The sequence below is a fragment of the Salvelinus alpinus genome, chromosome 33, assembly GCF_045679555.1.
Source record: "Salvelinus alpinus chromosome 33, SLU_Salpinus.1, whole genome shotgun sequence".
Taxonomy (NCBI): Eukaryota; Metazoa; Chordata; class Actinopteri; order Salmoniformes; family Salmonidae; genus Salvelinus; species Salvelinus alpinus.
Genome location: NC_092118.1, coordinates 7,505,460 through 7,519,578, shown reverse-complemented (window position 1 = coordinate 7,519,578; position 14,119 = coordinate 7,505,460). Strand labels below are relative to the sequence as shown.

The window sequence follows — 14,119 nt, the reverse complement described above, 5'->3', positions numbered from 1 at the left end:
TAGGCATTTGATCTGGGAGCTAACACAAGTCTTCAGGTCACAGTTATGAGGTATCATTTCCAGCAATTCTAGGCTATTCCTCCCTCTTGCCTGGCTCTCCTCCTTGCAAATGCACACAGACTACTTCCTCATGGGAAAACACAGTGTGTAATAAAACACTTCTTGGTGGGCATGTAGGGGCACTTTGAAGTATGTCCTTAGAATCTTTGTAAAGTTGCTAACTACTGTTTGTCCTAGAAAGCTGTGCAAAGCACTGGTTTCACCAGCTGTAGTTCAGTCTTGTCTATAATAACGAGGCGTCCAAACCCCTGAGTCAAACACAAAATCTTTATTAAAAAAACGGAACACACAAAACATGTTAGGCACGTTGCCACAGACAGTGTTTGAAGTCCATGAGTGCTGCCTGCAGTCTTAAGTGTTTATCATACTTGTTGCCACACATACATATATATCATTTCGAAAAGAAAAACAATAGATATTGCAGATATTGAAACATATTAGCCTAAACAAAAATAACGAGTACAATTAAGCTCTTCTGTCACATAGATATTGACATGCACGGCATTTATTCCCATAACATGCTCTGAACATTTCCCCAAACTATATTGCATCCACAAAAATGCAAAGGGATTTACACATCATAAGTCACAAACTTATACGTTTAAACAAGGCAAACATTGTTCAAAGTATTATTTAAAACTCTTGTTAATTGGCCTTACTGTAAAAATAAAAATGCTAATTGTTATGCATTGTAAACATTTCAATAATTTCCAGCCAAATTCACTCAACTGAATGCAAGATCTCAGAGCTGCCAAGTGGATGCTGTAGGTAGGCAATGTCACATACTCTATAAATAACACCTGTTGCGACTGTTAGACAACGTCATCGCGATGAATGAATAGTCATCTTTGAAATCCCCCGTCAGAGCAAGGCATCGACAATTATCAATTGCAAAGGCATTTTAACGCAACACCATATTGCAAATGCCCAAATAATGTTGCCACAAGTAAACCATAGGCCAACCCAAAATGAACTGACAACATTGTAAATTATTTACATTTCACCCGACATGCAAACCCCCACTAGGCCTATTGTATTTTTAGAATAAATAAAACTGGTATCATCTGTCTGCATGTTTTATCTCTCCTTTAATATAAATATGCAATGAAATACGACATGATTTCGCCAATATTATTTTCCTCAGACTACTTTTATAACTCGGCTTAAACTAATTTACCCAAGTTTAACCTTCATGTATTCATTTTTCAATCGGCTCAATCTGGTCCCGTGACTTCGAATTATGAGAGAGAGAAGCTCGTGTTTATCCTTCAACCCCACCGATATGTACAGTGTGTCCTTTAGCACGTCTCTTGTGTGGACAACCATGTTCAGAAAGTCGTCGTTTATGCGGTGCTCCTCCTTCAACTCGTTCTCCTGACTCTGTTTGAATTTCACCTCCAGTTCTAACAGAGACTTTTCAGAGTTTGTAAAAGCCTCGCCAATCTGAGTCGTCTCCCTTCTCAAATATTTTCCATAGCTGTCCTCTCCGTCCAAATCAAAAGAAATGCTTTTCCCGATCCCCTCTAGCACCCTGGCCGAGTCTTCGATGTGTCTCTTGATGATCGTGAAATCATCTCGGATTACCGAATCGTGGTCCTCGTCAAGACCGCATTTTCGGTCGTCTGTCATTTTAAAAAGCATTTGACATTTTTCCGGATCATCGTTATTCTCATAGTCGCCGTCTGGCACAAAGTAGTGATGGAACGTGCCGTTAGACATCTCTGGATACAGAGGTCCGTTAAAAAACGCACCGCAGATCGGCAATGAAAACATCCCAATAGCGAGTAAGTGTAGAAAAGCCATCCTACCCACTTATTGACAATGCGTGAGCAATAGAAGATGCTTTCCTTTAGAGCGCAAAAAAATATTATTTAATTCGCTCACCAATCAAACATTTCCAATCTTGCAATGCATGTGGTATCCATGAGCTAAAATACCGAAAGTAACTAGGTGTCCAGGCAGGCTTTGTGATATTTTTTTCTCTTCTTTCAGGTCGCTCCTCGTTTAGCCTATGCAAGTGTTGCCAACTATTTTTCAAGGAAAGTAGCAGTTGGTTCAGCCACAGACAGTCACGTGAAAGTTTGAAATACTTTTTTTTAGCTTTACACATAGAAACCCCAAAGATTTCACGCAGGAGTAGCCTATCAAACAGAGAAATTTGAAAGTGCCTGACCGTAGCTGGTCTCCAGTCTGTCAGGTATCAGGACTTGAAAGTGCCTGACCGTAGCTTTGTGACTCAATTTCAAGTTCAACATCTGGATTGCTCAAGCACCGCGTTTGGTTTTGACTAATGATAGCCTACCCTCTCTCAACTCTCAAATTACATCCATGCTCCGTCACTTAAAAGGAAGCGCAGTTTCAATTGACTTCAGGCCCGGTCCTGGCCGATATGCAGCCTAGACAAGACAAAAAAAATGCTCCCCTCCTATCCCCACAAAGTAGAATACAGTCTCGGCCCACAATGCACTTTAATGAATGCCTATCCATCTGGTAGCCTACTTTTGTAAAACAGGCACGTTACATTAGCTTTATAGTCCTTATACCTGACAGACTGGAGACTAATTATATACTGAACAAAAATTAAATGCAACATGCAACAATTTCAAAGATTTTACTGAGTTACAGTGCATAGAAGGAAATCAGTCATTTGAAATAAATTCATTAGGCCCTAATCTATGGATTTCATTCATTAGGCCCTAATCTATGGATTTCACAACTGGGCAGGGGTGCTGCCATGGGTGGGCATAAGCCCACCCACTGGGGAGCCAGGCCCACCCAATCAGAATCAGTTTTTCCCTACAAAAGGGATTTATTACAGACATAAATACTCCTCAGCACCCCCCCTCTCCCTCAGACGATCCCGCTGGTGAAGAAGCCGGATGGGGAGATCCTGGGCTGGCGTGGTTACACGTGGTCTGCGGTTGTGAGGCCGGTTGGATATACTGCCAAATTCTCTAAAATGATATTGGAGGTGGCTTATGGTTGAGAAACTAACATTAAATTCTCTGGCAACAGCTCTGTTGGACATTCTTGCAGTCAGCATGCCAATTGCACACTCCCTCAGAACTTGAGACATTGGTAACAAACTGCACAACTCAAGGTGTCCCAAAAACAATGCACTCACCCTCCCTAACTTTAAAAATATTTTCACATGACCCTCCCCTTGTACTGTGAAATACATTGAACACCCACCCCCTCATAGAATTAACTGAAAATAATGTTTACAACCACAAATAACAATAACTTTAGTGACCGTGTTAATAAACATGGATAGACTTTGCCACTCCACCATGCTTTTGTGGCAGTCGATGCCACACATTACTACAGGCCAGAAGGTTGAGGGTTAACAGACTTATGTTCCCCAGCAAGAAAACCAAGCATGTTCCTCAAAAAGGGGGAACCAAGAATGAGTCACTGACAACAACCAGAACGAAACAGGTGGGGTTTTAGAAGGGGTTCTAAAAGACACTCATGGGTGTATCCACTGAAAGTTGCATAGCAACAACAACTGGGACCTAAAAGACACACACCATATGAGTGCCCACTAAATTTGCCCACTAAGAGGCAAAAAAAAAAGAAAAAACACACCAAACTTAAAGACAGGAAGCAAACCAAAAAGGTAGAGCAAAACAATATCATTGTTTGTCTATAATTCAAAATAGGGAGAACCAACTAAAGGTGATAACCTTCCGCATCTATCAAGACAACTGGAGCACTGGGCCAGCCACTCTTACATTTACATTTAAGTCATTTAGCAGACGCTCTTATCCAGAGCGACTTACAAATTGGTGCATTCACCACTCTTAAATAGATCCTGGGCCAGCACAGGTGAAACATCTTCCCACTAACGAGACGGCAACCAGCACAGGTGTAACACATACTGACTAACGAGATGACACCAATTGCCGCGCCCTACCTGCTAACAAGTTATATGTACGAATGTCCAACCTCAAAACATAAATGGAGCCGGCTAGAGACAATGATCAGCTAGGGGGCGATCAGATTTTCAACATTTTGATGCCATATTTATAGTTTAAAAAAATACCGTATATGCAATGACTATTCCACCAACAGGTTTCTGTGCCAATGCACCACACAACCAATAGACAAAGCATATCAACTTCGGGCACTTAATATCATGGTTTGCGTTTTCAACACCACAATAAATAGACTATGTCAATCTCGACAAACAGAAAATACATCCCTCCCTACCTTGTTGGCTTACCCAGTGTCAAAGGCTTGTTTTGACAATCTCCAAATGTCATTCAACTTTTTGGTGTTTTGTAACAGATGTCTCTTTCCATTCATCAATTGCCCACTGCACAGTTTGGATTGATTGATTGATTTATTGGTTTAATATTTCAGAAAAAAAAATACACCTTTCCTTTTTTGAAGTGACTTGGATTGCACAATAAAGTCAGGGACTTATTTCCATTGTGGTCCCTATTTGTTTACATAAATACATATACAATTACACTGAACAAAAATATTAACGCAACATGTAAAGTGTTAGTCCCATGTTTCATGAGCTGAAATAAAAGATCACAGATATTTCTCGCAAATTATGTGCACAAATCTGTTTAAATCCCTGTTAGTGAACATTTCTCCTTTGCCAAGATAATCCATCCACCTGACTGGTGTGGGATATTAAGAAGCTGATTAAACAGCATGATCATTACACAGGTGAACCTTGTGCTGGGGACAAAAAAGACCACTCTAAAATGTGCAGTTTTGTCACACAACACAATGGCAAGTTTTGAGGGAGCGTGCATTTGGCATGCTGACTGCAGGTCAGAGCTGTTGCCAGAGAATTGAATGTTAATTTCTCTACCATAAGCCGCTTCCAACATTGTTTTAGAGAATTTGTCTGTACGTCTAACAGACCTCACAACTGCAGACCATGTGTAACCACACAAGCCCAGGACCTCCACATCCGGCTTCTTTACATTCGGAATAGTCTGAGACCCGGACAGCTGATGATCCTGAGGAGTATTTCTGTCTGTAATAAAGCCCTTTTGTGGGGGGAAACGAATTCTGATTGGCTGGGCCTGGCACCCCAGTGGGTGGGCCTATGCCCTCTCAGACCCACCCATGGCTGCACCCCTGCACAGTCATGTGAAATTGATAGATTAGGGCCTAATGAATTTATTTCAATTTACTGATTTTCTTATATGAACTGTAACTAACCTGCCCAGGGACTGCGGTTGAAAATTAGCCGGTTGGCTAAACCGGCACTTTTACTGAAACGTTGATTAATGTGCACTGTCCCTGTAAAAATAAAAATAAACTCAAACTCAAACTCAGTAAAATCATTCAAATTGTTTCATGTTGCATTTATATTTTTGTTCAGTATATAAAAATATCAATATCATGCAGTGGATCACCATGTGCAATGCTAAGCGTCGGCTGGAGTGGTGTATAGCGCCAACTGTAAAGTTTGATGGAGGAGGAATAGTGGTTTGGGGTTGTTTTTCATGGTTCGGGCCAGGCCCCTTAGTTCCATTGAAGGGAAATCTTAACGCTACAGCATACAATGACATTCTAGATGATTCTGTGCTTCCAACTTTGTGGCAACAGTTAGGGGAAGGCCCTTTCCAGTTTCAGCATGACAATGCCCCTGTGCACCAAGTGAGGTCCATACAGAAGTGGTTTGTCGAGATCGGTGTGGAAGAACGTGACTGGCCTGCACAGAGCCCTGTCCTCAACCCCATCGAACACCTTTGGGATTAATTGGAACGCCGACTGCGAGCCAGGCCTAATCACCACAACATCAGTGCCCAACCTCACTAATGCCTCTTGTGGCTGAATGGAAGTAAGTCCCCGCAGCAATGTTCCAACATCTAGTGCAAAACGTTCCCAGAAGAGTGGAGGATGTAATAGCTGCAAAGTGGGGACCAACTCCATATTAATGCCCATGATTTTGGAATGAGATGTTTGACGAGCAGGTGTCCACATACTTTTGGTGTGTATATATAAACTCAGCAAAAAAATAAATGTCCTCTCACTGTCAACTGTGTTTATTTTCAGCAAACTTAACATGTGTAAATATTTGTATGAACATAACAAGATTCAACAACTGAGACATAAACTGAACAAGTTCCACAGACATGTGACTAACAGAAATTGAATAATGTGTCCCTGAACAAAGGGGGGATCAAAAAAAAGTAACAGTAAGTGTCTGGTGTGGCCACCAGCTGCATTAAGTACTGCAATGCATCTCCTCCTCATGGACTGCACCAGATTTGCCAGTTCTTGCTGTGAGATGTTACCCCGCTCTTCCACCAAGGCACCTGCAAGTTCCCGAACATTTCTGGGGGGAATGGCCCTAGCCCTCACCCTCCGATCCAACAGGTCCCAGACATGCTCAATGGGATTGAGATCTGGGCTCTTCGCTGGCCATGGCGGAACACTGACATTCCTGTCCTGCAGGAAATCACGCACAGAACAAGCAGTATGGCTGGTGGCATTGTCATGCTAGAGGGTCATGTCAAGATGAGCCTGCAGGAAGGGTACCACATGAGGGAGGAGGATGTCTTCCCTGTAACGCACAGCATTGAGTTTGCTTGCAATGACAACAAACTCAGTTCGATGATGCTGTGACACACCGCCCCAGACCATGACGGACCCTCCACCTCAAAATCGATCCCGCTCCAGAGTACAGGCCTCGGTGTAACGCTCATGCCTTCGACGATAAACGTGAATCCGACCATCACCCCTGGTGAGACAAAACTGCCACTCGTCAGTGAAGAGCACTTTTTGCCAGTCCTGTCTGGTCCAGCGACGGTGGGTTTGTGCCCATAGGCGAAGTTGTTGCCGGTGATGTCTAGTGAGGACCTGCCTTACAACAGGCCTACAAGCCCTCAGTCCAGCCTCTCTCAGCCTATTGCGGACAGTCTGAGTACTGATGGAAGGATTGTGCGTTCCTGGTGTAACTCAGGCAGTTGTTGTTGCCATCCTGTACCTGTCCCGCAGGTGTGATGATCGGATGTACCGATCCTGTGCAGGTGTTGTTACACGTGGTCTGCCACTGCGAGGACGATCAGCTGTCCATCCTGTCTCCCTGTAGCACTGTCTTAGGCATCTCACAGTACGGACATTGCAATTTATTTCCCTGGCCACATCTGCAGTCCTCATGCCTCCCTGCAGCATGCCCAAGGCACGTTCACGCAGATGAGCATGCACCCTGGGCATCTTTCTTTTGGTTTTTTTCAGAGTCAGTAGAAAGGCCTCTTTAGTGTCCTAAGTTTTCATAACTGTGACCTTAATTGCCTACCGTCTATAAGCTGTTAGTGTCTTAACGGCCGTTCCACAGGTGCATGTTCATTAATTGTTTATAGTTCATTGAACAAGAATGGGAAACAGTGTTTAAACCCTTTACAATGAAGATCTGTGAAGTTATTTAGATTTTTAGGAATTATCTTTGAAAGACAAGGTCCTGAAAAAGGGACGTTTATTTTTTTGCTGAGTTTATGTATATATAAAGGAAGAGAAGCTTAGGACTAACCCCAGAGAGATAGAGATATGCCGGTGGCATGCTATGACACCAACATGCATTTCTTTATGTCAGATGGCTACTGCGTCTGCTATACAGATATAGACGTACAGAAGGATGGTAATTCGTTAACTCTCGTAGGCCTGAAACAGTCTTCCTCACCTTAAGTTCAACTGTCAGAGTCAGTTGGAGCGCCAGGACGTACTGCCTTCATATCATAGACCTGCAGTAGATAAAGCTTAATAATAGCCACACCATACCAAACCTTCACAAACGTTTCAAAACTTTATTATGGTAATATCAAAAGTAAGTCCAGCCATTGTTTATAGGGAAAATACGAGCAGAAGAGCAAATGTAAGCCAGGGAAAAAACGCACTACCCTCCCCTGTGCCCACAAAAAACCCATGCAACCCTCCCCAAAGTTAAAAGAACAATTTGACAACCCTCCCCTATTTTGGACCACCCTAGTAAATTTCGACCTGTCCCTAAAGTAAATTTAAATAAATTTGCCAAAATTATATAATTACTCCTGTCTTTACAGAAATAAATAAAATCATTCAAAAATACTTCAAAAGAAAGCATGACAGCCACAAAGGATGATTAGCTTCTTCATTTTTTTTGCTGTGGATTGTTTCAAATCACATGCGAGTAGGCTTATGCCTAGTTCGGAAGTCCGCAATTTGGGCAGCACGTGGCAATAGGCCTAGCTGATTATTTAAGTGAAAAGCATCTGAAATATGTGTGAAAATAATGTGTCTTGAATTGTTGAGAAATGGTGAAGATATAGGCACATCTCTCTCCAGAATGATCTCAGCTCTTCAGAATATGTTCAGCTGTCTCCTGCCAATTCTTGCACATTGTTTCACAACCAAAACAAACAGCAAATGCATCCAACAAGTTTGTAGAGTCACAAGCTTTATGTAATCATTGCGTGCTAGGAATATGATACCAAATACTAGAGCTCTGTAGAGCTCCAAGACAGGATTGTGTCGAGGCACAGATCTGGGGAAGTGTACCAAATCAGTTCTGCAGAATTGAAGGACCCCAAGAACACAGTCGCCTCCATCATTCTTAAATGGAAGACGTTTGGAACCACCAAGACTCTTCCTAGAGCTGGATTGAACTCTTTGGCCTGAATGCCAAGCGTCACGTCTGGAGGAAACCTGACACCATCCCTGCAGTGAAGCATGGTGGAGGCAGCATCATGCTGTGGGGATGTTTTTCAGTGGCAGGGACTGTGAGACTGGTCAGGATCGAGGGAAAGATGAACGGAGCAAAGTACAGAGAGATCGTTGATAAAAACCTGCTCCAGAGCGCGGACTTGAACCTGGTCCAACATCTCTGGAGCTACCTGAAAATAACTGTGCAGCGACGCTCCCCATCCAACCTAACAGAGCTTGAGAGGATCTGCAGAGAAGAATGAGAGAATTCCCCAATTACAGATGTGCCAAGCTTGTAGCATCATACCGAAGAATACTCGAGGCTGTAATCGCTGCCAAAGGTGCTTCAACAAAGTACTGAGTAAAGGGTCTAAATACTTATGTAAATGTGATATTTCAGTTGTTTTATTTTGATAAATTTGTCATTATGGGGTATTGTGTGTAGATTGAGGGGGGGGGGGAACTATTTCATCCTGTTTAGAATAAGGCTGTAACATAACAAAATGTGGAGAAAGTCAAGGGGTCTGAATACTTTCCGAATACACTGTAGTTGAATTTGTCCTAATACTTTTGGTACCCTAAAATAGGGGGACTATGTACAAAAAGTTCTGACATTTCTAATCGGATCACCCGATACAGATGAGAATACCCTCAAATTAAAGCTGACCATCTGCACTTTAACCTTATAGTCATTTTATCATTTAAAATCCAAAGTGCTAGAGTACAGAACCAAAACAACAAATATCTCCCTGCCTAATGGGCGGGCCGGTCCTGATTGACTGTCAGGCAGGACTTGTCATCATAGTGAGAGAAGTCAAGTTCTCTTGAAAACCTAACACCAAATGAATATGCACCATCCAAAATAGGACACAGGGTAAGATGTATAACATCAATAATTTGCAATGTAGCCTGGGTCAAAAAGGTCATTTAGCTACATATTTTTGTTAAACTATAATTGGTAATTTTTTGAAGAATAGCCTATTTTAGCCTACATGATTTTGTAGGGAACTAATTCACAATATGTGCACATTGAAGTGGAACATTGATTGTGCCAGTCTAATTTAAAACATATAGGCTTGCATGTCCTTTTTATGACGGCTAGATTGAAGTGGCCACAATAAGTGTTAAATAATAGATAGGCTTACATGAAAACCACATTTTAAATATAATCTTTAGTGCTGAGCGATTAGTTCTTTTTGAGGGCGGTTCGGTTTCGGATAATCACGGTTTTGAATTTTCATTAGATGTATTATGTGGGTTGAATGCTGTAACAACAGAGAATAAAAGTCCCATGACGGTAGTGACTGCCCGTTACTGCTTATCACTTATTAACCATCATTTGTTCACATTTACTTTAATTAAATATTTCAGTTGTTGTATTTATTACATGTTTTATTTGATGACTTTATTATTTAATTCCAAGTCATCTCATCTCTATAGAGCTGCTGCCTATGCTTTCTGACAACATCTCTATTTTAGTAGTTCTTCAAAGTAAGTAAGGCATACTTTTATGACTGCTGAATACCAACTATCAAAAAGAAAGTAGGAGCGCAATGGATTATGGTCATTGTAGTTAATTCCCACATTTTCTGAGCTAAACTATGTAGAATATTGGCCTGTTGGAAACTACATCTCCCTACTACATTGCACAGTTCGGGCTTGATCTGATTTATGTCTAGAGAGACTGTGCAATGTGTGCATTGCACCTGTCAGTACTGCACATGTAGCCTAAAATGGGCACAACTGGTTCCTATCTTTGAGTGTGTGTAATAAGACAAAACAGTTTAGTTTATGCCTGTAATACATGTTACATAAAGAGTACATCTGAAAATAATTGTGTACATTTTGAACATTGAGTAGTATATGAAAGGTTTTTGTTGACATACTGCTCAACATTTGATGGCAAGTAATCTATATTTGAAGACAGTTACCCTCAACTATACACTGTACCTCTATCACTTTCCTCAATTCTACTTATGGGTGAACAGACTCATAGCAGCCTGGCTTTATTTCCTTCTTATAAATAAAATCAAAGTTTATTTGTCACGTGCGCCAAACAAAACAGGGAAATGCTTACTTACAGGCTCTAACCAATAGTGCAAAAAAAGTATCAGGTGAACAATAGGTAAGTAAAGAAATAAAAACAACAGTAAAAAGACAGTGAAAAACAGTAGCGAGGCTATAAAAGTAGCGAGTCTACATACAGACACCGGTTAGTCAGGCTGATTGAGGTAGTATGTACATGTAGATATGGTTAAAGTGACTATGCGTTTATGATGAATAGAGAGTAGCAGTAGTGTAAAAGAGGGGTTGTCTGGTGGCGGGACACAATGCAGATAGCCCGTTTAGTCAATGTGCTGGAGCACTGGTTGGTCAGGCCAATTGAGGTAGTATGTACATATGTACATGAATGTGTATTATATTGATAAAAATATGTAAGATAAAAATATATACCATAGTAGACTGTGCAGATTCTGGTCAATAATGTCCAGGGTTTTTCAGTTAAAAACATGCTGAAGCACATTATGGTGTTTCAAAGCCTTTTTTATTTTGCCCAAATGTTCCAGCTATAGGCCTATTAATTGAAATAATATGGAACCACTCCTCTCCAAAAATGTGTGCTTTGAGAGGGAGAATGAGGAGTGGAAAAGTGGTGAACCACGATTTTTCACGTTGGAACATTTACATTGTGTCATTCACTGAAAGTAGCATTGTCAAGATGGCTGTAAAACCTTGACCTATGGCTAAAGGTGGTCACGGAACTTGAACCCAACAAGTCCTTTTCATGGTGATATGATATGAATTCCCTCTCGCTCTCATCCAACACTTCCCACACTGCCCCTACTCGGATGGTATCGCGCCGTCCCAACCTTCGCTCTCTCTCCCCCGCTACTCTCTCCTCTTCCATCCTATCATCTCTTCCCTCTGCTCAAACCTTCTCCAACCTATCTCCTGATTCTGCCTCCTCAACCCTCCTCTCCTCCCTTTCTGCATCCTTTGACTCTCTATGTCCCCTATCCTCCAGGCCGGCTCGGTCCTCCCCTCCTGCTCCGTGGCTCGACGACTCATTGCGAGCTCACAGAACAGGGCTCCGGGCAGCCGAGCGGAAATGGAGGAAAACTCGCCTCCCTGCGGACCTGGCATCCTTTCACTCCCTCCTCTCTACATTCTCCTCTTCTGTCTCTGCTGCTAAAGCCAATTTCTACCACTCTAAATTCCAAGCATCTGCCTCTAACCCTAGGAAGCTCTTTGCCACCTTCTCCTCCCTCCTGAATCCTCCTCCCCCTCCTCCCCCCTCCTCCCTCTCTGCTGATGACTTCGTCAACCATTTTGAAAAGAAGGTCGACGACATCCGATCCTCGTTTGCTAAGTCAAACGACACCGCTGGTTCTGCTCACACTGCCCTACCCTGTGCTTTGACCTCTTTCTCCCCTCTCTCTCCAGATGAAATCTCGCGTCTTGTGACGGCCGGCCGCCCAACAACCTGCCCGCTTGACCCTATCCCCTCCTCTCTTCTCCAGACCATTTCCGGAGACCTTCTCCCTTACCTCACCTCGCTCATCAACTCATCCTTGACCGCTGGCTACGTCCCTTCCGTCTTCAAGAGAGCGAGAGTTGCACCCCTTCTGAAAAAACCTACACTCGATCCCTCCGATGTCAACAACTACAGACCAGTATCCCTTCTTTCTTTTCTCTCCAAAACTCTTGAACGTGCCGTCCTTGGCCAGCTCTCCTGCTATCTCTCTCAGAATGACCTTCTTGATCCAAATCAGTCAGGTTTCAAGACTAGTCATTCAACTGAGACTGCTCTTCTCTGTGTCACGGAGGCGCTCCGCACTGCTAAAGCTAACTCTCTCTCCTCTGCTCTCATCCTTCTAGACCTATCGGCTGCCTTTGATACTGTGAACCATCAGATCCTCCTCTCCACCCTCTCCGAGCTGGGCATCTCCGGCGCGGCCCACGCTTGGATTGCGTCCTACCTGACAGGTCGCTCCTACCAGGTGGCGTGGCGAGAATCTGTCTCCGCACCACGTGCTCTCACCACTGGTGTCCCCCAGGGCTCTGTTCTAGGCCCTCTCCTATTCTCACTATACACCAAATCACTTGGCTCTGTCATATCCTCACATGGTCTCTCCTATCATTGCTATGCAGACGACACACAATTAATCTTCTCCTTTCCCCCCTCTGATAACCAGGTGGTGAATCGCATCTCTGCATGTCTGGCAGACATATCAGTGTGGATGACGGATCACCACCTCAAGCTGAACCTCGGCAAGACGGAGCTGCTCTTCCTCCCGGGGAAGGACTGCCCGTTCCATGATCTCGCCATCACGGTTGACAACTCCATTGTGTCCTCCTCCCAGAGTGCTAAGAACCTTGGCGTGATCCTGGACAACACCCTGTCGTTCTCAACTAACATCAAGGCGGTGACCCGTTCCTGTAGGTTCATGCTCTACAACATTCGCAGAGTACGACCCTGCCTCACGCAGGAAGCGGCGCAGGTCCTAATCCAGGCACTTGTCATCTCCCGTCTGGATTACTGCAACTCGCTGTTGGCTGGGCTCCCTGCCTGTGCCATTAAACCCCTACAACTCATCCAGAACGCCGCAGCCCGTCTGGTGTTCAACTTTCCCAAGTTCTCTCACGTCACCCCGCTCCTGCGCTCTCTCCACTGGCTTCCAGTTGAAGCTCGCATCCGCTACAAGACCATGGTGCTTGCCTACGGAGCTGTGAGGGGAACGGCACCTCCGTACCTTCAGGCTCTGATCAGGCCCTACACCCAAACAAGGGCACTGCGTTCATCCACCTCTGGCCTGCTCGCCTCCCTACCTCTGAGGAAGTACAGTTCCCGCTCAGCCCAGTCAAAACTGTTCGCTGCTCTGGCACCCCAATGGTGGAACAAACTCCCTCACGACGCCAGGTCAGCGGAGTCAATCACCACCTTCCGGAGACACCTGAAACCCCACCTCTTTAAGGAATACCTAGGATAGGATAAAGTAATCCTTCTAACCCCCCCCCCCTTAAAAGAGTTAGATGCACTATTGTAAAGTGGTTGTTCCACTGGATATCATAAGGTGAATGCACCAATTTGTAAGTCGCTCTGGATAAGAGCGTCTGCTAAATGACTTAAATGTAAATGTAAATGTATATGGTATTTAAGGAAATTCCGACTGCTTATTGCTTTTTTAAAGCAGGAAATTACTAGACATGTAGCACCCTTTGTGCCCCAAAAGGAATCCAAGATGGGGTGCTATTATTGTACTTGCAAACTTAGTGAACGGTCTTGATTGAACAGAGTATGAATATATATAGTATTTAGTGGTACCTAAGTCCCTTCCCTTTATACTGAAGAAGTCCTTCTGTTTTTTAAACGTCATATCCCTGTGCAGTCTAACCTGATGATATT

General features: G+C 43.4%; 1 protein-coding gene across 1 annotated transcript; it reads right to left on the bottom strand.

The window, feature by feature from the left end:
• Positions 1–313: 313 nt before the first annotated feature.
• LOC139563073 (fin bud initiation factor-like) lies at positions 314–2,464 on the bottom strand. The gene has a single exon (XM_071381348.1). The coding sequence runs from the start codon at positions 1,861–1,863 to the stop codon at positions 1,234–1,236; it is 630 nt and encodes a 209-aa protein (XP_071237449.1). The 5' UTR covers positions 1,864–2,464; the 3' UTR covers positions 314–1,233.
• Positions 2,465–14,119: the final 11,655 nt, after the last annotated feature.